Raw genomic sequence first — 27619 nt, 5'->3', positions numbered from 1 at the left:
ACGGCTTGCATCTCATCCTAAAAACGTGGTAGAGCCTGTTCCCATCGTGCCAGCGAGCAGAGAGAATGACAAGAATTGGCCAGGGAAAATGTACTTTCTAAGAACCTGGGCCTCACGGCCTAATTTCTTCTAGCTAAGCTTCTCTTCCCAAAGTTTCCAGAAACGTCCAAAATAGCACTGCCCCCTGGGAACCAAGCTATCCAATCGTGAACCTGTCGGGACATCTCAGACCCAAACCAAACCCAACGAGAGTCGTTTGCTTTGTTTCCTCATTTCAAACCTCGTTTCACACTGCTGTGATTTAAAACAAACAAACAAAAAAGCCTGACCAAATCCACACAGTGTCACCTCCAGCTGAGGACTTTAGAGCCAGAGGAGGGTGACAGGCACCACGGAGAGCCTAGGAACCCCTGTCTATGGAATGGTACCACCCTCAGTGGACTCAACCCCCCTACATCAATTAACAGCCAAGACAATCCCCATGTAGACACATCCACTGGCCCGCCTGATGTAGACAAGCCCTCCACTGAGGCTTCTCTCCGATGGCTCTGGACTGCATCCCACTAACAGTTCAAACTAATCAGGACACCTTGCTTAGCCACAAGGATGAAAATGTGACAATTTCATATTCATGCAAAAAGAAAAAAAAAAAAATAAGTCCTGCTTGGAGCCAAGACTGGCTCTCCTGTTGGAGAGATAGAGGAAAAAAATCCTCCCCTGCACCCCCACCCTGTGACTTCCCTAGTGATTGGCATAAGGTTGGGGGTGAGAGAGCTAGAATATACAAATGGATTCAAATGCATCTGCTTCCCCTTGATAGACAGGTCCCCCTTCCATATCACATCTGGCCACTGTCCCCACACTGTTGGCAGAACCCAAGTCCTTGTGCTGGGTAATCATGAAGAAAATGCTTTCTGGTTCTTTTAATTGACTTCTCACTCGGCCTCGGATGTCAGGGTTGGTTTCTCATGACACCTTCTTCCCGTGTCATAGGCGACGGCCATTAGTTATGCGCCAGCTATTGGAAAATTTGGAGATGGCTGGCATTGAGGAGTCACGATGCTCAGCATTGCCTGCTGATGAAGGATTATTGATTTTGCTCCAAGAATAGACGGGGGAAAAAAATTAAATGCTGAGTTAGGGTGAGTGCCCCCAGAATATCCATCCTCCCCTTCGGCAAGCAAGGGATTCGGGAGACCTTGCAATGGACACTCGAGGGACATTTGTACCTCCGCCTTGGCCCATCTGCCTTCTCCGCTCCTGCCCAGCCCTTCCCGGGCTGCCTAAGGCTCCACAGTCTAGAAAATGTGATACCTGATTTACAGGCACACACTTGAGAAGAGGCAGCCTCCTGCATCCAGCAGCTGGACAGGCAGCGGTACAAGTACTGCCTCATAGTAGGGGACAAAACAGGGCAGGAAGGAAGCTGATGATAATTTTCTAATAGAGTCTGAATGCGGTGTGATTTTCCCAGTGGGCTTTGAGAGTCAGGGTGGGGACATAATTGGGTTTGATTTTCATATCTGTACTTCTGGAACTGGAAAAGTTTAGGCTATGCATGAGGAAGTGGGTATGGAAAGAAGGAGGGAGGGAGGGTGGAGAGAGGGAATGTCACAGGAACTAAGATGCCAAGAGCCTAATGTTGGACCATTCATCTGCAAATGTCCTGTGCTTGCATAAGAACCAACCTTGATTGCCCTGGTCAATTCCATCCAAAAACTTCATGGCCCAGGGACTGCCCCTGATTATCTCTTGGGGAACAGTGGGACCATTGAGACTTGAGACCAGACTTCATATCTGTTTCTGGGATTTCCTCATCCGGCTCTCAGCTCCCAGCCGGGGACCCCTCCCTCCACGCAGGTCCTTCTCAGAGCACCATGTGGTCTCTCTGAGCTCTAAACTTGTGGCTTTGTAAACCACTCAGCGTTGTTATACAGAAAACATACTGTTGTTCCATGGAGACTCCATGAAATGCAACTGACACAGCCCAGAGCCGCCATATACAAGGGTGGGCACAGCTCCATCTGATCATTCAATCCAGGAGCCCCTTGACAGTGCAAGATGGCCTCTGTTACCCCTCCCCCTCTACCACACATCCTACCATTCTCATTGGAAGTGGCTCTTTGTCCTTGCAAATCTTTCTAGGATATCAGGCATGAAGAACGTTATCCTCTCCTTGTCTGACTCACGACGTAGGGACCGACCTCAGAGCTGAGTCGGGATTCACGTATGAACTCAGAGAGTGACTTCCTGCCAATCAGGGTCACTGGAAGATCAGATTCAACTTTCTGAGGTGGACATTTCTGGTCTTTGTTGGGCTTTGCTGACACTGGGCTTCGCTATTGATGCTCTGGCATTGGTTTGCCTTGTTTTCTTCACTGATCTTTGCTTGTCGTGACTTCGTACAGAGAAATACACCAAAAACCTTCTGGAGGTGTTCTGGCTGCTTCTTGCTGCTTCAACAGACTCACGCTGATAGGTGGAGCCTCGCGGTTTCTTCTGGATTTAGCCACTGCTGCTGATTCGAGTAGACTGGACTGCTGACAACAAAGACTGGAATCGCCCCAAAGAACTACTTCTAAACAGGTCCACATCCCCCTTGTCCTATTAGCCAACTTCCTCTCCTACCTTTTGCCCGTGGGCTATAAGGGAGATTAAAGCCTTTAAGGACTTTTATTAAAGTAGGATTTGAAAAATATAAGGCTACAACCTTCCTTTATTTTTTTTTTTTAGAAGGGTCTCACTATGTAGCTCTGGCTGGTCTTGAACTCACTCTGTAGACCAGTCTGGCCTCGAACTCATAGAGATCCACCTGCCTCTGCCTCCCAAGTGCTGGAATTAAGGCTTGCACCTCTGCTCCCAGGCTCAGTTTCAACCCACTCAATGAAGACACTTATATTACCCTACTGATGCAGGCATGGCAAAACCCCACAGGCAGAGGTTTGAACAGCAGAGAACAGTTTTCTGTGATTCCAGATACCACAGGGTCAGGCTCCCATTATCAGCAAGGTTGGTTGTCTCAGGCTGTTGTTCATTCACAACTAGAGTCACTTTTGCTTCTTATAAACACAAAAGTCATGAGGGCCTCAGGTAGCCGTAAATGCGTCTTTAAAGAGTCCTTTCCAGATAGAGAGTCCTAGTCCATGAAGGGACTGAAGGGAGAGTCACAAATCAAGAAGTTGTCTGGGTCAATTTGTGGTGTTCTGTCACAGGGATGAGAAAATTAACTCACCCCCACCCCCACCCTGCCTCCCAGTTAGCATTGATTTAAGCACAAGGTTTGTCGCTATTCATTTAAAAAAACAAACAAACAAACAGCAGCAGCAGCAAAACAGTCCTGAAGCATCCCCAACTTTCCATACAGAGAAGTAACTAGATCCAGGTCAATGGCTTTGTGGCATTTTGCCCTTTCTGTAGGGCCCTAGCCTAGTCCAGGAGGAGGAGGAGGTGAGACGGCTTCAATTTCTGGCTTGCGCTTCAAGTGCCTCTGCCTGCCTCCTCCCCAACCCCAGTCATCCTGGTTCTACGGTTTCTAAACAGAACCTCCTCAAATGCAAACTCTGTCCCAAAGCTACTTAAATATTCACTGCCTGCCTTCACTCCACTTGGGGGGAATCTCGAAGCCATGAAACTAGAATCGTTATGGGTGCCAAGAGGCAGAGTTTCCAGTGCTAAATTTGACTTCCTGCGCTGAAGAGGATAAACACAAAGGGCCTCGTACCTCCATTTTGAATAAAGGAGCTCAGACTACCACAGGGTACCTGGGGTCCCTGGAATGTTTGAGGGACACACCTGGGATGTGTTTGGAAGAGTTTTACAACTCAGCTGGTGGAGGGGTGTGTGTGTGATGGATCCCCCATCTGCCCAGGGAGTGTCTCGGCGGTGTGCTGAGGAGGCAGTCTCCAGACAGACAATGCTTGACACAGTAAGACACACACAGAAAAGTGTCGGCTAAATGCTGACACTACTGGGGTTACTAACAGAACAGCTACATGTGGAAAAGGTCACCTCAGCCTAGAGGATAGCTCAGGAAAGTGCATCCCTGGACTCCATGCAGGCAGTCCGCGACTGTTTGCTTAACCCTGTGGAAAAGGGAGGCTTGTAGTCTCTGAAGCTTCCTGAGAGTCCTTTTGTTAACTTCCTGGACCCTAATGGAATTTTCTGTTTTGAGGAAATAGTTAAACAAAACTCAGAGGAAGTTCAGATCCAGACCAGAAAAAGGAGTAAGAATTGGGAAGCGATAGGTTCAGGGCAGAGGTGCATGCTGGGTAGGAGCTGGCTCCTTAAGAAGAGGGAGACTTTCAGGTGATGGAATTCTCAGCCCTTCTCACTGGTGAAGGCAAGGCAGAGTCCCTTTGGGAATTTAAGTTGCTTCCAGCCACAGTGGTCACACTTTGTCTTTCCAAAATCATTACCTCTGAATAGGTCAAAGAAACATTTGAAGAGGTGTAATCTGGTCTCACACGGTCATATTTTGGGATCCCATATCCTAACCTGAGTCCCAGTAGCAAAGGGGATATGTGAATTTATACATGATTACCTAATATAGATTTCACTATGGCATTTACATACATGCATGTAACATATCTTGATCAAATTCACACACACACACACACACACACACTATCCTCTTGTCCCCAAAACTCCCCTTCTTTTTACTAACTATTTCCTTTCCACTTTTAGGTCTGTGTGTATGTGTATGTGTGTGTATATGATGTGTAAATGTGTGTGTGTCTGTTTATGTGTGTATATGCGAGTGTATGTGTGTTTATGATGTACATGGCTGTATGTTTGAGTATGTATGTATATAGTGTGTTTGTGTGCGAGCGTGTATGTTATGATGTGTGAATATGTGTGTATATATGTATATATGATGTGTTTGTGTGTATGTATGAGTGTATGTGTGTTTATGATATGTGTATGCGTGTGTATGTTTGTGTATGTGCATGATGTATTTGTGTGTGAGTATATGTATGCTCTTGATGTGTGTGTGTATGACATGTGTATGTGTATGCATGTGTATGATATGTATATGTGAGGGTATGATATGTGTATGTTTGTGTGTCTATGATGTATTTGTATGTGAGTGTGTGTACTTATGATGTGAATATATGTGTGTTTGATGTGTGTGTTTGTGTATGTGTGTGTATGTGTGTGATGTGTTTGTGTGTTTAAGTATGTGCGTGAGTGTGTATATGTCTATGATGTATATATGTGTGTATGTATAATATGTGTGTGCATGGTGTGTGTGTGTGTCTGTTGACCTAATGAGTTTCATTAAAGCTGCTTACAGGAGAATGAACGAGGGACTTACAGGAGCACGGGGACCTTTGCAGGTTCAGCATCACTAGAGACCCCTCTCCTCCCAGTAACTAACAACTGCCTATAAATCCTCTGAGGAGGTGTCCTGTGAAGGCTTGCGTTGGTGACCACAGACGGAGTAAGTTCAAGAGTGCAGTGACATGTCACCCCAGTAGACATTCCGTGGGTCAGTTCCTCTTCCCAGCTATAACAGGCTCAGCTTTCTGCTCTTCTCACTGGTTTCTGTGAGGTGTAGACGTGCTGCATGCCACATATTAACAGGGGATGACAGAGACAGAGAAGGTCTCTGCTGGGAGGTCTCTTCCATTCCACTTCCGGGAGAGAAAGGCCGTAAATCATAGGAGATGATTTCACAGAGTGGGAAATGCCTGCACAAGGGCAGAAAGGCTGGTTGCTAAGGGGTGGGGCGGTTGCTAAGGGGTGGGGCAGTTGCTAAGGGGGTGGGGCGGTTACTAAGGGGGCGGTTGCTAAGGGGTGGGGCGGTTGCTTAGGGGTGGGGCAGTTACTAAGGGGTGGGGCGGTTGCTAAGGGGTAGGGGTGGCCGGTAGAGAGCCCCCTGGAGAGTGATAATGAGCTTCTTGAGGTTCATTATCTGCCAACCATTGAGTCAGCCTGTTCAGCTGTGGGGAAATGAACTCATCCAGAGGGCACAGGTGTGAAGGCCTGGGTTCCGTAAGTCGGTGTGTCCGGTGGGTGTGTCCGGTGTGAAGGGGGAGGTAAGGAGAACAGCTCAGACCTGTCCAAACTTTCTGTTTCTAAGTTCCCAAGGGAAAGGATCCTCTTCCCACTCCATAAACAAAACACAAGAGTTACACAGCCCTGAGCCATCCCCGGTGAGCCCTTCTCCTGCTTACAGAGATGAGAGCAAACAGAATGGCTGTGTGCAAACGCAAATGGGGCAGATTGGCTCTGGTCTGTGGCTGGATGGAGGGATCATCCCCTGTCTACCTTGGAGCTCTGCGCAGCTCTTCCTCTTTCTTTCCTGGTCTTTTCCCATCCTTAGGATTCCAAAGGCGCTCCTGCTGCAGACAGTTGGGAGTTTCTGTTCACCACCTCAGCATATTACATCTTCCTTACGCTTTTATTTCTGGTTTGAAAACTGACTGGAATCAGAAAGGTCTTCAGGGGCGTTACTGTGAGTGCAGACAGAAAAGGATATCCCCATAAAATTCACCTTAATCTTTGAGGTCTCACCTCCGATAGCACAGGGCCTCAGCCAGGTATAACAGACGTGCTTATAGGGGTGGGGTCTTGGTCCCATGATCTGGAGACCGAGAGAAACAGGAACGGAGGAAGAGGCTCCCCAAGGTAATGAAACAAGAAACAGGGAAGATTCTGTCTATATTCACACCACAGACATCATTCAGACTGCTCTGCCACCATCACCACCATGGTGTTGAGAAACAGCCATGGACTGATACCTTCCCTGGGGTCATTCACTCAGGAATCAAAGTCCTTCACAGCAGCCCAGAGGTGCAGACAATGCACTCAAGCCTCTGAGTGTGATATTATTCAACCACTAAAAAGAATGCTCCGGGGGACTGCTAAAACATAGAAGAGTCTAGAAAGAAGTCCAGGCATGGTGGCGCACACCTTTAATCCCAGGATTTGGGCAGGCAGATCTCTGAGGTCCAGGCCAGCCTGGTTTGCAGAGCAAGTTCCAGGACAGTCAAGCTATACAGAGAAACTGTCTGAGACAGAGAAGGAGAGGAAGAGGGAGAGAGGGGGAGAGGAGGAGGAGGGGGAGGAGAGGGGGAAGGAAAGGGGGAGAGGGAAGTTAGTCACATCAACAATGTAGTGTCTGATCCTTCGTGTGTACTGAATGAATGTGTGTTCACACGCATCTGCATGCATACAATTCATACAGAGCACAAACACAAACCCTGGGCATTGTTCTTCAGGTTACATGTGCCACCATGCACCTTTATTCTTTATGAGTCAGAGTTCTCACAGACCTGGAACTCACCAAGAAGACCAGGCTGAGCGGTCCACAAGCTCCTGGGATCCATCTACCAGTCTCAGCCTCTCCAAGGCTGGATTCCAGGCTTGCATCCACATCCTGGCCTTTGGACTCAGGTCTTCCTACTTACAAGGCAAACACTTCCCTGAGCCATTTCCCCAGGCCTGGTTTGGTCCCCACACACACACTCCCACTCCTCCTCACACACCCCTGCGCTCACCCCTCACACCCCTGCCCCATGGCAGAGCCTGAAAGGTAGTGATCAACCACTGCCAGGTTCCGGAGACCTCAGAAGAAAGGAACACCTGACTGGGGGACACCCACTGAGGAGTGTAAGAGTGTTCTGAGCCAGGATCCTGGTGATTGGTTACACACAATACTGACAATGAACTCATGTGCACTTTTTATTAAAGAGTCTGCAAGTTACATCTCAATTAAAAAACAATGTCTCAGGGCCAACATATACTTTGGGCCTCAGATTTGTGCTCATCTGAGGCTGTCCTTCCCTTTGGTTCCCACCGAGGTGCATTCAGTGAGTGACAGTTTGGCTTCACTGCCATTCAAGGCCACAGGCAGGCAGGGGAGCTTGACCCATGAAGAGGATGAGGAGGAGGAGGAGGAGGAGGAGGAGGAGGAGGAAGAGGAGGAAGAGGAGGAAGAGGAGGAAGAGGAGGAAGAGGAGGAGAAGGAAGAGGAGGAAGAGGAGGAAGAGGAGGAGAAGGAAGAGGAGGAGGAAGAAGAGGAGGAGGAGGAAGAGGAGGAAGAGGGGAGGAAGAGGGGGAGGAGGAGGAGGAAGAGGAGGAGAAGGAAGAGGAGGAAGAGGAGGAAGAGGGGAGGAAGAGGGGGAGGAGGAGGAGGAAGAGGAGGAGAAGGAAGAGGAGGAAGAGGAGGAAGAGGAGGAAGAGGAGGAAGAGGAGGAGGAAGAGGGGGAGGAGGAGGAGGAAGAGGAGGAGAAGGAAGAGGAGGAAGAGGAGGAAGAGGAGGAAGAGGAGGAAGAGGAGGAAGAGGAGGAGGAAGAGGTGGAGGAGGAGGAGGAGAAAGAGGAGGAGGAGGAGAAGGAAGAGGAGGAAGAGGAGGAGGAGGAAGAGGAGGAGGAGGAAGAGGAGGAGGAGGAAGAGGAGGAGGAGGAGGAGGAAGAGGAGGAGGAGCTGTCTGGTGGGATCTCCCCATTTGTCCCTAGAGACACTGATTGTTTGTGGACAGGGGGGTGGGCTCTAGAGGCTCAGAGAGAAGAAGCCAGGAATAGTCTCTATTCAATTTGATTTTCAAACAACCGACATGCGACATTAAAAACAAATAGATTTAAATCCACACTTCTCTTCTGCCTTCGGTCACAGGGAAGTGCTCTGCTCTCCGAGGGCTCCTGTGCATTTCGGATAGACCATGTTTAAGTAAGTGTGGAACCAACTGCTTAGCAAGCTTAATGATAGCTGGAAGCTTCTATCTATCAAAGAACAAAATACAATCATGGGCCCGTATCTCTAACGACGATACCTAGAATTAGGATGAGATTCTGGGAGTCACTTTTTTGGCGCTGTGGACTTACTTTGCCTTAATCTGTCAACGAACAGCGTCCTCGGTCACATACTTCTAGCACCACCAGGCTCTGTGTCCCCTGTCCCCAGGGAATGAAGCCAATTCACCACAGGCTCACCCATCTGAAACCACAATAAACCTTTCCTATGCCGGGATATTACTGTTAGGTCACAGAAGCCCCGGTGTGACTGATAACCCCAACAGGGCGGTACGCGTTCTTAAGCAGAGGTAGTGAAGCCCATTCTCCTGAGCGTTTGCTCTCTTTCCCCTGGAGAGGGAGGTAAGACCCCATTCTCTAGGAGTCTGGCCTCAGCCGCTGGCTCCACCCACCCATACGAGACTTAGCTCGTCCCCCCCTTCGCTCTGCGCATCTGAATTCAAAAGGCCAACTCACTCAGCAAATTGCAGCATCTTGCTCTCTGCGTTTGCCAGCAGGACGCTTAACGAGGTCAGACAGGTAATGCGATTTCCGTGCGCTCTTGCGCCGTCTGAGCAAAACGGTCCTTGATCAGATTTCTATTTCATGAAGTACCTCAGCATATTGACCCAATGGGAACTTCCCTTTTCAGGGGAGCAAGGACTTTCCCACTCCTGTTTGGTTTGCGTAATGGACTGGAGAGCTTCTGTATTGAGACAGAGCCCAGCGCGGGGGTACCTTCCATGGTTGCTTTGCCTCTTCTTTGTGCTGTTGGAAAGGGCAGAATCACAGCTCGGCAGGGTTTAGCCTTCTCTGTAACTCATAGGGAAAGGAAGCTGTGTGCATAATGTAACCCACTTAAAGGAACCCCCCACCCCCACCTCATCACCCCCATCCCATCCCCCCACCCCCACCTCATCACCCCCATCCCATCCCCCCACCCCCACCTCATCACCCCCATCCCATCCCCCCACCCCCTGGATGGAACCTGTTTCCTCACTCAGAATGTTATCCATTAAGTGTTAGTAGTGATGGTCGCAGAATAGACTTAGCTGATAGGCACAGGCGCCAGGCTCGCACCCCTGATTACGTAGCCACACACACAAAGCCCACCTTTAATCAGGGGGAGACACAAGACGCAAGACCATAGGGTCCATAGCGAAGAACAACGTCAAGGATGCCCTCCCTATTCGCTGGGTTATTGCAGGGCTACTAACTGAGCAGCGGTGGTGTGTCTGGCAGATGGGTGACCTGATGGGACCCAGAGCAGACAAGAAATTGGAAACTGAACCTCGAGCCCCACAGAGCTGAGCAAGCTGGCCGGTGCCTGCCGTTCTGATGACTGGTTTGTGGCACAGGCTGACCCTGTTGTGTTGGCAATCAGGGGCCACTTGGACAGACATCCAGGGCTCTGCTGGGTCATCTCTCTTTCACAATGGTGTCTAGATGTGGGAAAGTAGTGCAGATAGGGTAGAATTTGAGACCTGTCCGCTATATCATACTTTCTCCCAAGCATACCTCAAGGAAGAATGAACAGGCAGACAAGACAGGTAGACAGGCAGATAGGCGCGCGCTCACACACACACACACACACACACACACACACACACGCACAACACACCATCCCCAGCATCCATATAGCTTCATAACAGACCAAGGCCTGCTGTGCCAACTCAGCTGTGTGCGCTGAGGCAAAAGGCTGCCGGTCTCTGAACCTCAGTTTTATCATCTGTACAATGGGACAGGACAATGTGCCTGCAGGTGGGTAAAGTCTACTGTTTTCTTTCTTTCTTTTTTTTTTTTTTTGGTTCTTTTTTTTTGGAGCTGGGGACCAAACCCAGGGCCTTGCGCTTGCTAGGCAAGCACTCTACCACTGAGCTAAATCCCCAACCCCGTCTACTGTTTTCTTAAAGTGTGTAAATGAGCTAACTCTCTTTTCTTCTCCCCCACAGCTCTGTCTAGATTCCTGCCATAACAAGTAGTCTCTGGGAATCCTGACACTCTAATCCTTGATCTACCAATAACCAGAACCCCAGGAGGTCAGGGTAATGGCAAATGGGCAATGTAATTCCCTCCAAGTCCAAAGTCGCGAGTTCAATCCCCAGGGTCCACATAGTAGGGAAAGAGGACACAGTCTTGCAAGTTGTCCTCTGACCTCGTGGGTTCCCCGTGTGACACACACTCACCTACAAGAAATAACAAAAGCATTTATTTTTTTTTTTAAGAAAAGAAACATTTTGACTGAACCATAGGAAACTAAACTCAAAGGAATCACAGCCAGGAGTACCTCACCCTGTTCTCAGTGGTCAAAACAAAACATCAAACTCAGTTTTATGAGTTTGGATGTTTTGTTTTGTTTTCTATGCTTTGTTGACTTTCTGTTTGAGGGAATTGGGGTTTTGTTTGTTTGTTTGTTTGTTAATGATTTTTCCCCTCTTCTGCTTTCTCCCCTTCTTTCTCCCTCTCTTAAATGTCCCATTGTCTTCTCAAAGTGAGCTCTATTCCACCGACTTAGGTCTTCCCTTCCTGTTATAAATATTAAAAATTGCAAGTTCCTTTCTTGATGGGTTTTACCCCCGACACGTTCTACAGATGTCGTTGTATAGATCCATCGCCATGCCCTTTAAAATCAAGTCTGAGTTCCCCTTTGACTGTTGACTCACAGGTTAGTTAAAAGTTGACTTACTTCCAAATGTCTTGGCTCTTGCAAGATATCATATATAAGTTTCTTTTGGGAGGTAGCACATCCTAAACCATGGGGAGGGGGCTTTTTTTTCTTTTTTCTTTTTTTTCGGAGCTGGGGACCGAACCCAGGGCCTTGCGCTTGCTAGGCAAGCGCTCTACCATTGAGCTAAATCCCCAACCCCTGGGAGGGGGCTTTTAAAATCATTGTTTGTGTACTCCCTGCACGGTCTGTAGCAAGAGGTTCCCATGTGTTACAACTTGTGTTTCTTGGCTCTTCCAGTTAGGATAGCATTTCCTGATTCTCAATTGGATGAAAGTACTTGATAATATCATGCAGGTCATTGTGTCTGCTCACACAGTAGGTAGACAGTTGATTAAGATATAGGTGATAGGTTATTGATGGATAACTAGATGATATATGAAGTGTAGATGATGGGAAATAGATGATTTAAAGATGATAGATGATAGATAGATAGATAGATAGATAGATTTAAAGGGAGAGACAGAGAGGATAGATAGACAGACAGACAGACAGACAGACAATGGAAGATAGACATATGGGAGAGAACTATTCTTCCCATTCCTGGTGGTGAGGGTTTGAATTCTCCAGCAGGAAATCTTACAATGTTCCCATCTTAATTTTGTTCCATTTTTGTTTGATGTGGTTTGAACCTTTGTTACCGAGTTCATATTTATTTATGATATTATATAATCCTCTCCAATTGATGCTTTTAACATTATACAGTGAGTCTTAAATGTTTTATTTTATGTGACCAAGTGTCTGTGCACCAGATATGTACATGTAAAGGTCAGAAGAGAAGGTCGGATCCTCTGGAACTGGAGCTGCAGATATGTGTGAGCTACTATGTAAGTGCTGGGAATCGAACCTGGGTCCTCTGTAAGAGCAACAAGTGCTCTTAACTACTGAGCCATCTCTCCAGCCCCTTGACAGGTCTTCGTGCCTGGTTTTATTTCCTTTGTTTAGTCTATTTTATCTGATATTAAAGTAGTCATTCCAGAGAGTCAATATTTTTACATGCATCAGAATTGTCTCTCTTTTTTTTTTTTTTTTTCGATTTTGTTTTAGTACAATTCATTTGAGTTATATAAAGATCTTGTGGATTTTGGATATCATCAACCCAGCGCTCATGTCCTTAGCTACGTGTCCTGGGATCTTCTCCATGAGTCATTCAAGGACTTCATCCAGGAATCCACTTGTCTTCCTGCTGTTGCTTTGTTCAAATTCTTCCTTATGTTTTAGGGACTTTAATTGCAAACTCTGTCCCTGGTTCTTTAAGCCTTAAAGTGTTGGCTTCTGCTATTCTGCCTTTCTGGGACCGGCAGCAGCTGGTTACTAGGAGAAAGGTACTGATGATAAGAGGCCAACTCCCTCAGTGCCTCTTCCTTCGTCCACGTTCTACACGGGACTGTGTGCTTTATATTTCGTGCAGTATTCATTGGTGTTTCCTGGTTAGGTCCAGGAAGGTGCTGGCTTGTGCTCACCAGAAACTTCACGTTCCCTGGTCACCTCTCTTTGTCCTTTGTTCTCCCCCTGAGGCTGCGGTTCAGTCGGGTCCCAAGCAGGGCTCCTCCTGGGTCTCTTGCAAGCACTTCCGGTGGGCTTTGCTTATCCTCCGACGCCCCCTTCTGGTTCTTTTCTTCCTCCATCTCTCCCTCAGCCTTCAGGGTCTCAACCTATGTGCATTTTGTGCTTGCTTGAGACAGAACCTGGCCTAATACCATGGCATCGGAGCCCATCAGTAAATAGAGTAACCACAGAAGCCATTCCTGGTCCCTGTTTGTATTATGAGCCAGCAGGCTAGGAATGAAATCGCACTCTTTCCTCTCTCGCGCCTTGCTCCCAACTATCCTGAACCTTGATCTCTATACCCGCAGGGAAAGCCACTGGGATTACCATAGTAACCACTGTATCCTAAAGCATTTTAAGGATGGGCCTCCCCAAGGCCCTGTTACAGAGTCCGACATAAAGGGCCAGTAGTGCTCAGAACTGCCTCTTAGGGACAAAGTGTGAAGTACTGCTGAACTGGGAGAGCCCTCTCTGAAGTGTCACTCCGCGCAGATCCAGAAATCTGAACCTTTTCTGCGATCCACCCCATTCTACCCCCTTGCCAGCAGCTAATGTCAGTCCATGCCACTAGGGGTCGCTGTTGACCCTGTAACTGTCTGCGGGCTGGCTGGGTTTGGATCTGAACTATTCCTCACACGAATTAAGGGCAATTGCATTGCCTTGTTCCAGCTGTCAAAACAGCACGACTTTAGTGGGGTTCCTTCGAAGCTCAATCTTTTAAACAGGCTACCAGAGTCTTACGGGACATTAAGAGCGATATCGTAGCTCTAACTAAAGCCTACAGGTTCTGTGAGTCGAAGAGATGTGGTTGAAAGTAGCTTGCCCTACGCCACGGGTTACGCGTGCCCCTTATAAATCTACGTTTGACGAGCGGTGTCATAACCCACCCAGTTGCTTCCAACGTCTGCTGGGAGGGGAACGGACAGATTATAATTGTGCTGTGTAATGTCCTATCGGTGGCTATGTTTGAACTGATTTTTTTCCCCCAATAAATATTAAAAACGTAGATCTTTCTGAGTTGCGAGTGTTCCGTCTGTTGAGAAAGCAGAAGCAAAGCCATCAGAAAACAGAGAAATTGGGGTTGGGGATTTAGCTCAGTGGTAGAGCGCTTGCCTAGCAAACGCAAGGCCCTGGGTTCGGTCCCCAGCTCCAAAAAAAAAAAAAAAAAAAAAGAAAGAAAGAAAGAAAGAAAGAAAACAGAGGGGTCCCAGCACTGAAGCCTAGAGAGTTAGTGTGGCCTTTGTCAGGGTTGTGGGATGCACTGTCCCAAGTCATAACCACCTCTCTCCCTCCATCCCTCGCTTCCTCCCTTTCTCCAATTTGCACCCTCCTCTTGACGTATCTTCTTTCCAATCCCATGTTCTTGTTTTTATATTTTTATGACCCATGTACTTCACTTAGGGCTGCCCTATGTATATGGGGACTGAGTCACTCTCCCTACCTCCGAAGATCATTAACTCTTCCACTCAGGAACTGGAAACCTACTGTCTCCATGCTGGAATTTCTAACTGGTTTGATCCAGATCACTTTGTATGTGCCTTGTTGTCCCAGTGGGCTTCCTGTAGGCAAAGGTCTTGATCATCATAATCACTCAATGGTTACTTACGAAATAAAAGATGACCAGTCACAGACAGTCATTCCTGCCTGCAGAATCCCATGACCCCCTCGGACCAGGGCTACAGCTGGGTGAACGTCACTCCACACTCATCAATGGCGGGTGTCTGGGCAGGAATCGTTTACATTATGGTGCTGTAACAGGTAAGCCTCGAATCCTGCTGGCTTCCAACCCCAGACATCTGTCGCCGTCCTGTGTTTCATGTTCCTCAGTGGTTAGCTGGGAACTGTGTTCTTTGGGATTCCTCGGGTGCTGGAATAGTTAGTGCCTTGACCAGTCCTGTCCAAACATTGGGCCCACAATGCACTGAGTAAATACTCTGAGCTGACTTCATCAAAACCAGTCCAGACTCATATTTCCGAGACCACATCACATGATCAGTTTGCTCAGTGTGATTTCTTATTAAAAAGCAGTAAAGAGTTAACTTCGGGGGCTGGGGATTTAGCTCAGTGGTAGAGCGCTTACCTAGGAAGCGCAAGGCCCTGGGTTCGGTCCCCAGCTCCGAAAAAAAGAACCAAAAAAAAAAAAAAGAGTTAACTTCGATGAAACTTCCAGAAAATTGGGGTTTCCATAATAAGAAGGGAACTAAGTAGATAAGGAGCTGGATAGAGAAATTATTACCCAAAGAGGGACCTGTCACTCAACCACCCCACCCGGAAATGCAGGGAAGTGGCCAGCAGACCTGTAGATCCACTGAGTCAGAACCCACACCTTAATAAGCACCCCCCCCCCCGGGAATGGGAACAGCAATGGCTGAGAAAGGGTCAGTTCTCCATCCGTAATCTGAATAGTCTGTAAATGGGCTTAGTAATCACAGTAACACCATGGGTTGGTGGTGAGAATAAGTTAACCACCGTGTCAAAATCCTTCCGTATAAAAGATGGTGACGCTGGTAAGGATGATGGTGGTGGTGGTGCTGACGTAGAAAATGTACTTGAAGAAATGCATTCTAGTTCATTTTGTAAAGTAATCTCAAGTATGCTGACCCATTTCCTGTAGTAAATGAATATGGGTCGCTCGCTCTTGAACAGCGACAGAGAGGGGCGAGCAGAGAATCCACTCTGTAGGTTTTATGGCATAAGGTGCATCCAACAGGCATCCTGTGGGACAGAGGAGCCTGGTGCGCTCGCAGGTGGGAGTCATGTGTCCCTCACACCTCGCTGGAGAAGCCAGGCCCACATTCCCACCGAGGGAAAGTCAGCTATCTAGAGACTGAGTTAGCATGAGGGTCGGGGAGTCCGTCAGCAACACTGTCAAGGGATCATCATTCTTTAATGTTGGAAAAAGAACTCTCTAAGCAGCGAAAAAAACTGCACAAAGACCCCCCCAATATGTCCTCTAACAAAAGTCGTCTGGTTCACCCCAGGTGCTTACAGAATCATCCTCACCATCACCGTTGCTCAGTAAATGAGTTACAGACCAAACATTTCCTTCTCAGATTCCTCATCGGCAAAACAGAGACTTAATCTGTAGGTCCGGGCTGATTAAGAGATAAGTGGTCTTCTCTGCATATGCGCTTCTTGTAGGGCTGGGGCTATGAAGCTGGGCAGGTTGGAGTAACGTGGGATAGAAAAACCATCCAGGAAACAGGGAAATGAGCCAAGGTGCACAGTTAAATACCCAGAGGGCATTACCTGAATAGTTGTGTCCTTACTGTGTGGTCCAAGGTAAATAAGGCTCCTTGTCTCACTCGGAGGGAGGGAGGGAGGGAAGGAGATGGACAGAGGGAGGGAGGGAGGGAGGGAGGGAGGGAGGGAGACAGAGGGAGGGACGGAAGGAGATGGACAGAGGGAGGGAGGGAGGGAGGGAGGGAGGGAGGGAGACAGACAGAGGGAGGGACGGAAGGAGATGGACAGAGGGAGGGAGGGAGGGAGGGAGGGAGGGAGGGAGGGAGGGAGGGAGACAGACAGAGGGAGGTACGGAAGAAGGGAGGGAGGTACGGAAGAAGGGAGGGAGGGAGGGAGGGAGGGAGGGAGGGAGGGAGGGAGGGAGAAGGTCCTAGTTTTATGTTCCTGGCTCAGCACCCTCTCCCTCCTCAGCCTAGAGTTTGCTACATGGAGACAAGTTGTCAGACCACACTAAGTGACGTTGTAACTCACAGCAGGGGGACGTCAAATGTAGTGTTGAGTGTTTTGACTTGACATTTATTTATTGTGAGGGATGAAGTGCATCTATGTGATGTCTGTGTGCAGGTCAGAGGACACCTGGCCTTTGGGAGTCGGATCGCTTCTTCTTCTGTGTTGATCTAAGGATTGAACTCAGGTCCTCAGGCTAGCCTTTACTAGCTGAGGCAACTCTCTGGATGGAAAGTTGTAACAGGCTCTAAGGAGCCTGTTTCCTAACCAGGAGCCTACACTGCTAGAATTCCCCCAACTCCATACAGAGAAACACAGATGCTCAGGAGGCTCTCACAATCACACAGGTCTACTGATCGCTTCGCTCCTCCATTCTGCATCCCACCCTGGTCCAGTCCTCCCCAGATACATCCGGTGGGTCTCACCACACCCCTGGTGTCCTCTGCTGCCCCAGGGGCCATGCTCTACCCAGGCCCAGCCTTCTCGTTGTGGATTTTCCTAAAAGTCCTCTGCTCACCTCCATTCATCATCTTGAAATCTGTTCCCTCCCCCACAATTGCACTTTCCCTTAAGACTGTACCGAAAGTCAACAACTCCTAACAGACTGCCTTAGTCATCCTTCCTGGAGCTCCTCTCTACCACCGGAGGAAAGACCCGAATTTAGGACCTGTCATTGCTGTGACAAACTACATGACCAGAAGAAGTTAAGAGAGGAAAAGGGTTATCCTGTCTCACATTTTGAAGGAATTCAGTCAATTGTAGGGGAGGGGGGAGAAGGCATGGCGGCAGGAGGGTGAGGCAGCTGGTCACATTGTATCCAGTCAGGAAGCAGAGAGAGATGGATGCTGGTGCTCAGACCACTTTCCCCTTTTTATTCAGTCTGAGACCCCAGCCCTATAGGGTGGCACTGCCCACATTCAAGGTGGGTCTTCCCTCCACAGGTAAAGCAATTTAGAAACCCTCTCATAGACAGGCCCAGAGGCTTGTTTCCATGTGAGTCTAAATTCCGGACAGCTGTCAATCAAGGATAACCATCAGGGAACCTTGGACTATTCCACTCTCAGAACCCTCTAGAAACGGGCTGGTGACTGGGAACTATTTGCTGAATGGTTGAATGACATGTGCTGTTCCGAGGGTCTTTGCGATGTGTCTGTGGACACTGGGCACGCCATCGTACTGAGCCAGAGTTAAGACCCTGTTTGTTTTGCGAGCTGACCACCGCTGCTTTTACGAGGTCAATCTATAGCCATTCTTGTCTTACCCTCAGGAACACTGGCTCATTTAATGTATAACACAGCAACACACAGACACACACCCTGCCTGGAAGCAGACAGCACAAGACACTCAACGCTGTACCAACAAGTTCCATACTCCAACAAGTCCATTTAAGATTTCAGCATGAACAAAACAAACCTAAAAAGTGGCCCCTTCCACTTAGAAGCCCTGGGCACATGTGGAGGGCTCCTGCCAATAACTCTGCCCCCCTATAAATCATATTAATTGTCTCCATGTGCCCGCAGCCTATGGGGAGTTTCGCAATGCCCTTTGAGGAGATTAGTGGTCTCTGGTGTCGCTTATGAGACTCGGGCAAGCATCTGGAAGCAATTTCAGTTAAAGAATTAATGATTTTGAGGTTCAATAATACAGGGCTTAAAAAAAATAAATAAATACAGGAAACTTTGTTAGCCGGGGGGAGCCTGCAGGTTTCCCTAGCCAAGATAAAGGGACCGACGATCCTCTACTCCCATGTGTTTGTTGGATTTAGGTCACGTGGCAGATTAAAGGAGGTCTTAAAGTGGAGCTTGCAGAAGGAAAACTCTCTTTGCTTAGGTCTCCTTCTGTTTGCTCTGGAGGATCAGGAAGGGAAATGTATCTGAGGTTCAAGGGATTGGAGGACATGACAGTAGGTGCCCATATGGTGATTCCGGGTGGAAACATGGTGGTGAGGGCCCACTTGGGGCTTTAAACTCTTGTTCCTATTATTGAATTGGAGATGGCAGATGAAACAGACCCCATCCCTCAGTCTGAAATAATGAGCTGTTGCATATCTCCCTTGCTGGTAAGAGGCTAAATATTTGAGTTTAAAAAAAAAAAATCATTCTCTAGAGACTTCCAGATTACAAAACAAAAACAAAACACAAAAGATCAAGTCTGCCTTCCCTCTGGGGGCCCACGTGACTTCGTTCTTGCTTCCTAAGGCTGTGTCTACCGTGGCTCAGTGAGCTGGACAGTTGGGCTATTGCTTTTATCACCTAAGTATAAAGTCACTGCCTCCCTGGCCTGTGAGAGCCCAATTGCCTTTCCGGTACAAGCTAGTCTCCAAAGCCTGGGGTCCTTGAGCGTCTAATGTCTTCTCATGACATGGGGGGGGGGGTTAGACAGTTTGGTTCTTCCCCGTTATTTCTTCTATGTCAGTCGCTGTTTTGAAAGCTTTCCCAAAGGATTGGTCAACACGATCCAGTCGCCCTAGACGGGAGAGAGACTCCCCGAGCATGCGAGCATTCGAGCATGCGTAGTGTGAGGCTCAGAACAGGGTGGGGTTCCCCAGGTTTGGAGACCTAGAGACAGACAGAGGCTTGGGCATGCAGCCTCAGAACCTTTCACTTGCAGATCCAAGAGGGAGGGTCTATCTGCAGCACACTGCCCAGGCTCCTGGACAGCAGATGAAACCCTAGTGTCAGTAAACCTGAAGGGACATTGCTAGAACCTTGTGACACCAGAAGGGAGCGCTGGGAAGTTGAGAGAAGAGAGGCTCGAGGGTGTGCAGAGAAACCCTCTCACCGGAACACATCTGGGGCATGGTGTTGTGTGTCTAGGGAGGCGCTGTTTTGTTTTAACTATGGACAGTTGTTTGTTTGTTTGTTTGTTTTTATCAAGTATATTGCGTGAGAGACACAAAAACGAGTCTAGCCTTCGACAGGTGCCCCAGGCCGGTTTCTAAAAACAGTGGGGTTGGGTTGGTGATTTAGCTCAGTGGTAGAGTGCTTGCCTAGCAAGCGCAAGGCCCTGGGTTCGGTCCCCAGCTCCAAAAAAAAAGAAAAAAAAAAAAAAACAGTGGGGTTAGCCGGCGCTTTCCCACTCACAGTGCACGCGGCGCACACATCCGTACACATCCCACTAAATCCAATCGTTCGCTTAGGATAGTTCCTTCACAGCTGCACGTGACTTTGAATTCCAGATGTCCCCAGTCCTCAGGAGGACCTGATGTTGCCGATGGCGAACCAAGGACCCTGAGACTTCGCAATGACCGTGGGGGCTTAGGGGATGGGGGGGGGGGCAAGGATCCAGCTCTATTCTGCGAGGTGAGCATCTGGGTAGAGCAGTCCTGCAGAACGTAGTGGCGCGGAGGCAGGAGACTGCGAGGCGGCCGATCAGAAGAGGGAGGAGAGGATTCGAGGTCCCCGAGTCTCTTCGCCCTCCCTCCGGGTCTCCAACCCGAGGCCTGCGCTCCCGGAGCCTCTCTGGCCCTCTAGCATCTTCCATCCATCCATCCATCCGGCCGCGGGCGGGGGCCGGAGGTGGGCGGATCCAGAGGGTGTAGTGGGCGGTCCCGAAGTGGGCGGGCCTGGGGGGCGGGATCAGTAGGACCGCGGTTGCAGCCCGAGAAAAGTTGTCCGGACCGGTTCAGGAGCAGCCGCGGGAGCCGGAGCGCTGCCTGGGGCGGCCCCGGGTATGGGGCAACCGGCGCGGGCCCCGGGCTGGCGATGGATGGCGTGACAGCGGCCACAATGCGCTCCGAGGGCGCGGCCCCGAGGCGGGCCGCGCGGTACGGGGCGCTAAGCCTGGTGCTGGCCACGCTGCTGGGCCAAGGTAAGGCGGGCTCTGACCGGGACTGCCGGGTCCCCCAGTGGGCTGCGGGAAAGCTGGGGCGAGGGTGGAGAGGGTGGCGCGAGATCCGGGTCCCACCTTGAGCCTCCAGCTACGGAGACAGCCCACACTGGTCTCAGCTTGGAGCATTTGAGCCACGGTTAGGGCTCCGCCGCGGCAGCCCACCCCGAAGCCCTACTGCCTCCCTCTGGGAGAGCGGGGGGCGTGGTTGCTGGACTCTGGGTCTGGGCTATACACCCCGGACTCTGTGCAGCTACCGTACTCGGGTAGGACCCGGGTTTCCCGCGGCCCCTTCCCCAGCTTTGGAGAAACCCGGGACTTTCCACCCCATATTAGACCGAGCGGTGGCGTTGAAAGCATCGGACCGCTCTGGTTTCCAGCGACTCCGCCGTTAGGCTCCCACTTCGGTCCTTTGCTCCGGGGGGCCGTGGGAACCAGGACTCTGCAGGTTTCTGGAGGCTTGTGCAAACCGGCTGACGCAGTCTGGCCAGAGCGCTCGTTGCCGCTTATGGTCGCTAAGTCCTATTATTACTCTTGTGTGAGCCCGGTCGGTGGCGGGCAGGGCTGGAAGATCTAAGCCGCTGGCTTCAGGCACTTAGAGTCCGCGAGCTACCGGGTGCGGTCGCGGGGACGCCCTGGAGAGGTTTTCGCGTGCGGTGGCTTAAGGCCGGATGTTGCACGGAGTCCTGAGCCCTCCCGCAGGGAGATGGGTTCGAGCTCAGCCCTTGACACACAACTGAACTGAGAATTCTCTCTAATCCACCCCGCGCAGATATCAAGACCTCTCTCCTACCCGGAGCTCTATGGCTGGGATGGAAATGTATCTAGCGAGACAAGTTGGCAATTGGTGTTAAAAAGTAGAATTTGCTTTACAGAAGTCCTTACTCCACGATATGAAACCAGGGGATGCCCCTTACTTGAGAAGTATTTCCTAAGACAAACCTGCCATGCACGCTGTGCTTCCTTCCAGTGGGTCCTGTTTCCCCCAGAGCCCGGGGTAAAGTGAGGGGTGGAGGTGATTGGGAGTGGGTTTTTACCCCCAAAGAGCAGAAATTCAGGAGCCTTTACCTGTATTCTGCTATTAGCCCAGAAACAGCTCTCGGCACACACCTCCCCGCGGATTCTGATCACCAAATGGCTTAATGGGCAGTTAGAAAGAAAAAGACCCAGATTTCGCTTCTGGGTAAGAAGCGGCTGTTATTGCAGTGGCCGGTTTAGACCTTGGGCTGGCGATTGAAGGCGCTGGGGTGGGGCTGACATGGTGGAGATTGCGGGGCTGGGAAAGCCCATGTGATGCAAAGCGTCCCCCCACCCCCGCCGCCCAAGACACCTGGATTTGCTAGGCTTCGCCATGTGGAGCTTCTAAGGTTGGTTCTGGAAGCCTCGTCTGCCAAATGTGTTTTCACTTGTATGGCTGATGAAAGCTACAGTTCTTTCCAGTGTTTTCCTAACCCAGCCTGGTGTTTACTCTGTAAGATGTCGCGTGCGTGTGCAAGCGGGTGTGTGTTCGCACCTGTGTGGAGAGAGACAGGCGATCAACCCTCAGTGTCTTCCGCAGTCCGTCTCCACGGAGGTTTTTCTGAGACAGGGCCCCTCATCTGGCGGGGAGCTCCCTCATTAGGCTTAGCCTTCCTTCCAGCCAGCGAGCCCCTGACCTGTCCATTACCGCCTTCTCAGCGCTGGGAAGCCAGCCTACTCAACCTGCCTGCTTTTCTGTTTTCCTGAGTCGGGATTCAGGTCCTCCTGCATACACGTGCATGCGTGCCCCTGAGCCATCTCCCCGCTCCTCCACAGCGTGATTTACAGAAACAAACACTCCTCGCCCTTGTTTGAATTTCCACTGTCTTTAAAAGAAAAAACAACAGCTATGCCACAAGGGACTTTGTCTATACAAGGGTCTTATGTGGGTTTCTGGAACCTTGGAAATCTGTCCAGTCATCACCAACCAACCAAGCGTGTGTTTTTTGACGGTTAATTCTGAAGCGTTGCAACACGTCAGGGGTTGCAGAAAACATAGTTGTTCTGTGGAGTTTCCATAAATAGGACAGAGCATTGAAAGGAAGGTATCGCTCCCTAACCCTCCTTTGAGCTGGAACACCGATTCACCTGTCAACCCTCAAAGGCAGGTGGAAAGGGTTGTGGTCTGAGACCTTCAGGAGGGTTGTGATGTCTTCTGATTGGGTGTGGGGCCCCAGAGAAGATTGGTTTGGGCTGTGGATTCCAGCTCACTGGAACCAGTTTGAAGCTTCATTGTTATTCATAGGTGCACACTGCCAGGTGGACAGAGGCCTCTGTGGAGGTGTGGGCTGCAAGCCGTACACATGATGCTGCCATCAGTCGAATCAGTGATGGTGCATGAGGGACAGGGACACGAAGCACGGGAGCCTTCCATTAGAGGAGGCTTTAGAGAACAGAAATAGTTTCAAGATCACTGTTGGTCCCGGAAGGAAGGGAGGGAGGGAGGGAGGGAGGGAGGGAAGGAGAGGGGAGGGGAGGGGTCGGGGAGGGGAGGGAGGGAGGGAAGGAAGGAAGGTAGGAAGGAAGGAAGGAAGGAAGGAAGGAAGGAAGGAAATAAATGATAAACATTTCTTTGATCTCTTAACACGCTGGGACTTAGCAGGGACCTCGGGGTGAGAAGGGTGAAGGGTTCTTATCCCCTGCCAACAGCCATGCTGTTTTGGGGACCAGCAGCTCCGTCTAACATGCACACCCACCCCCCTCATCTGTCACACAACATCCTCATCTGTGTCAGCTTTTCAGGGGTCTGTGGAAACCCCACTGATGTACCATCAAGCTTTGACTTGCCCCCTGTTCACCAGTCTAACTTGACTCTCCTAAGACACGAACCGTCCACATGATGCTGGCAAAGACCGGGCAGATTTTTCAGTGTTTTTGTTCAGTTTTGGTTTTAATGGGAGAATTCGTGTAATTGTATTATAATTAAGTAAAGGATACATTTATAGTCTTAAACATGGGAGAAGTCACGTTAAAAAAAAATCCATTGTTTCCCTAGTAGCTGTGTCAGACTCCCAAGCTGTACTGCACAACTGCATACAGATTCTCTGGGTACATTACAAGAAACGATCTATTTGCTACAAGCTATGCATAGCTTTATGTTTTGTTTTTATTGCTGACGATTAGTGTTTGTCTGAATGTAAGTCTGTGTGCCGTATGTACAGTTCTCTTAGAGGCCAGAAGAAGGTGTTAGATCCCCTGGAACTGCAGTTCCAGATGGTTTTGAGCCACCATGAGGATGTTGGGAATGAACTCAGGTCTTCTGGAAGAGCAGCCCATGCTCTTAACCACTGGACTATCCCCTGGTTATATCCCCTTTGTTTTAAAGTCATTAAGGAACCAAAAAAACCCATGCATTTAAATATGCCCATTTAAAGTAGATATACATTTTGACAAACATATACAAATGAAGGGATCGCCTTCAGAAACCCTGTACTGTCTCCTTCTTCTATCCACAGTCTCTGACACATGATTCTTGGTCTCTGGACTTTTCCTGTTTTCATAACAACACGGTGATGGGTTCATACCATGCCTGGCTTTCAGATCTGCTGCTGTGGGATCCGCACAATGCATTCCACAGTCAGCTTTGCCACAGTGGCATCGGGCAGAGCAATATTCCCTCGAGTGGCTGCCACAGTTTGCTTGTTGCTCAAATGAAGGATATTTGAAGGGCTCTGGGGCTTAGCAATTATGAAGAAGTTGTGAATATTCACAGACAGGTTCTTGGGTGGCATGGGTTTGTTCCTCCTGGATGAGTATCTGGGCCTTGGGGGCAATGCTGAGCGATTTGGTAACTTGGACATTTTGTTTCCCCCTCAGTCAGATCATTTTGTATCATCTGTGACACTAGGTATCATTGTTATTTTGGGTTTTGTCTGCCTATTCCTGTAGCCAAGTACTACAACTCTGGGGTGTTGTTGTTGTTTTTGTTGTTGTTGTTGTTTGGTTGGATGGTTGGTTGGTTTTTGGTTGTTGGTTTTTGAAGACAGGGTCTCCTGTGTGGTTCTGGCTATCCTGGAGCCCACTCTGTAAACCAAGCTTGTCTCCAACTCACAGAGATCTGTCTGCCCCTACCTCCCAAGAACTGGGATTAAAGGTGTGCACCATCACCACCGTCTGTCTTCTTTGGGATTTTAAAACTACTTTCTCTTGGTGTGTGTATGTATCTATGTAGGTGCAAGAACATGGAGGTCAGAGGGCTACCCAGAGGACTAGGTTCTCTTGTTTCCACCCTGTGGATTCTAGAGGTGGAACTCACAGATTGTCAGCCCCTCTGTAGGATTTTTTTACAGTTTATGTTTTCTTGACTTCTTTGGGGTTTTATTTATCCTCATTCTTCTGGCACTTAAGGTGGAGTGTCCTTTGGGTTCATGGTCATCCGTACATCTCCTTTGGTGAAATGACCCTTTCAAATATTAGATACCCACTTCAAAATTTTGGTTGTTTACTTTCTTCCTGATGGCTTTTTAGGCAGTTATGTCATCAAACTGTGTCTGAAACATGTTTCTCCCCAGTTGTCCTGGGAAAATCAGATTTTAAATTTTGATGAAAACTTGTCTTAACAATTGCGTTTTGGTCACCAATTCTAGAAAATCATCCCCTAAGCCGAGGTCACAAGACTCTCTAGACACTGGGGCCAGCAAGTACACATGAGTTCAGTGCCCCTGGACGCCAGAAGAGGGTGTTAGATCCATTGGAACTGTAGCTACCAAAGCTTGTGAACTGCCATGTTAGTGCTGGGGATCAAATCCAGGTCCTCTGGAAGAACACCTATACTCTTAACCACAGAGCCCTGTCTCCAGTCCCAAATCATTGTCTTTTATGTTCACTGTTGTTAGTTTTCGAAGAGCATACAGTTGGGCTTTCCTTTGTTTATCCAGTACTCTAGTCTCTGCCTTTTAATCACCATGTTTACACCATTTATATGTAATGTAGTTATCTGCATGCTTACATTTAGGAGATGACACTGTGCACACTGTTTCGCTTCGTGTTCCTTCTGCTCCTTATTCTTCCTCTGTCATTTTCTGCTGTAGGGTTAAGCATTTTTGGCAATTCCATTTTGTCTCCTTTATGGGCTCATTTGTGCTTCCTATTCAGTTTTACCCTTTGCCCTAAGGTTTCCAGAATGCATCTTTAATTCATCAAAGCTTATATTTAAGCTGCATTATATTGCTCCGTAGGTTTTATCCTAATCTTAAAAGAGTATATTTCCAGTATCTTTTTTCCTCTACACAAAATCATTTTTGAAGTGCATGCACTTTTGTATATTAGGTGTCACTAAGGGAATTGTTGATTAAGGATTGTTGGTGTAGTTTATCGGAGGGTGAAAAATCACGTTTAATCAGCTTGCACTTGTTTCTGAGCAGGCATTTTGGACATCCTGATGCTGCTATCCCTGTGGTATCGGTCTTGATTCTGTATCCTACCTTTAACTCAGTTCTCTTGTTTAAGCACCCTGGGGATTTAGAAGTTGCTGCCTCAAGGAGACAAGGAAGGTCAATACTGAGTCTGAGTTAGCAAAATTTCCAAGAGAATGGGTTATGCTACTCTTCAGAGACCGATATTCCATCCTTTGCAAAGTACACACATCCTTTTCCCCCATGACAGTAGCTAACAATACATTAGGACTCTGAAATGGTTGGAATCCTGGAGCCACCAAAGGATTTGATGTCCTTTCTACATAAGACTCACGTCCTTTGATCCATGTGGAGAATTATCACTTATGGGCTAATTGGGGTCAGACTTCATTGCCTTGAAAGAACAGCTTCATTCTGGGCCTCAGTTCTGCCCATTCCTGGAAGAACTGCACAGAGAGAAATGGAAACCTCACAGGCACAGCACGCAGTCCACCAAAGGGTCCCCATGGCTATTGAAATCACCCGCCTCCCACAGGGCATCCTTGTTTAGATGCAGTGGGAACTTTGCTCATTTTCAGTGATGTTTATGTCTGGTTCAGATAGAAGATTCTGGGGATGAAGACACTTAGGGCTGTACTGAACTTGAGAGTCTGTGTGTGTGTGTGTGTGTGTGTGTGTGTGTGTGTGTGTGTGTGTGTTTTGTCATTTTTGTTTTTTTAGAAGCTCCCCAGAGCTTGGGAGGTAGCTCCCAGGTAGGACCTTGCTTGGGGACCCTGGGTTCTATTTGTAGAACTGCAAATCAGACAAACCAAAGAGCTGTCTAAAGTCTTCAGTAATTCTACAGAGTAGACGGGCAGTGGCTAGATCAGAGAGTAGACCTCTGTCTAGAGATGCGGTTCTCAGCCTGTGGATCAAGACTCCGCAGGGCTCACACATTGGGTATCCTGTATATGAGGTGTTTATTCACACTATGATTTGTAACAGTAGCATGATTATGGTTATGAAATAGCAGTGAAATAATGTTTTGCTTGGGGTGGGGGAGGAGTCATTATAACATAAGGAACTGTATTAAAGGGTTGTAGCACTAGGACGGTTGAGAGCTGCTGATTAGAATCAGATAGAACAGTCTGACTGATAGCACCACTGTGCCAATATTCAGAGTATCTCTCCCAGAGGGAAACCAAAGAGCCATTTGTTATCCGAAGTGGGTAGGTGGATGCTATACAGGAAATGCATGACCCTCGTTCCTCCCAGCTCAGAGACCTTTCGGACGTGGCTGTGACCATCAGCACAGTTGTTCTGAGCCCCAGATTTTACTGTATGAAGAATTAGACCTACTTTCTATGTGTTCAGGACAGAGAAGCGTGAGCTAAGACATGTAGCATCTGTCTCCTAAGGCTGGCAGGACAAGACGTCACACAGGGGATGACTTCTGTGCCACCTAATCCACAGCCTAAGATAGAGAATCAGTTCTCTCTCAAAGTCAGTACAAAATCATGGTGCCTGCAGGATCATGCCTTTTCCTGAGTGCTTTCTTGACTCTTCCAGCTTCTGGTAGCTCTAGTGTTCCCTGGCTTTGTGCTTGTATCATCCCCTTCTCAGCCTCTGTGGTCCCGTGGCTAGCTTCCTCCACCTTTGTGTTTAGGGTAAGGGGGTGAGTGGGGTTGGAGGGATCAAACTCAAGTGTCATCCCTCAGGCGATTTTTTTTCTTTTTTCTTTT

General features: G+C 48.8%; 1 protein-coding gene across 2 annotated transcripts in view; it reads left to right on the top strand.

Annotated features, from left to right (window-relative positions):
• Positions 1-20278: 20278 nt before the first annotated feature.
• The window catches only part of Tmem132c (transmembrane protein 132C), a 328815-nt gene continuing 321474 nt past the window's right edge, over positions 20279-27619 (top strand). The window contains exon 1 of one of the 2 annotated variants that reach the window (XM_087579030.1): positions 20279-20508. In XM_087579030.1, the coding sequence (XP_087435156.1) occupies positions 20403-20508 (106 nt within the window). In that variant the 5' untranslated portion in view covers positions 20279-20402. 2 annotated transcript variants of the gene reach the window in all.

This window comes from Rattus norvegicus, chromosome 12 (genome assembly GCF_021556685.1).
Source record: "Rattus norvegicus strain SHRSP/BbbUtx chromosome 12, alternate assembly SHRSP_T2T, whole genome shotgun sequence".
Classification (NCBI taxonomy): Eukaryota; Metazoa; Chordata; class Mammalia; order Rodentia; family Muridae; genus Rattus; species Rattus norvegicus.
This window is presented reverse-complemented; position numbering and strand designations above follow the sequence as displayed.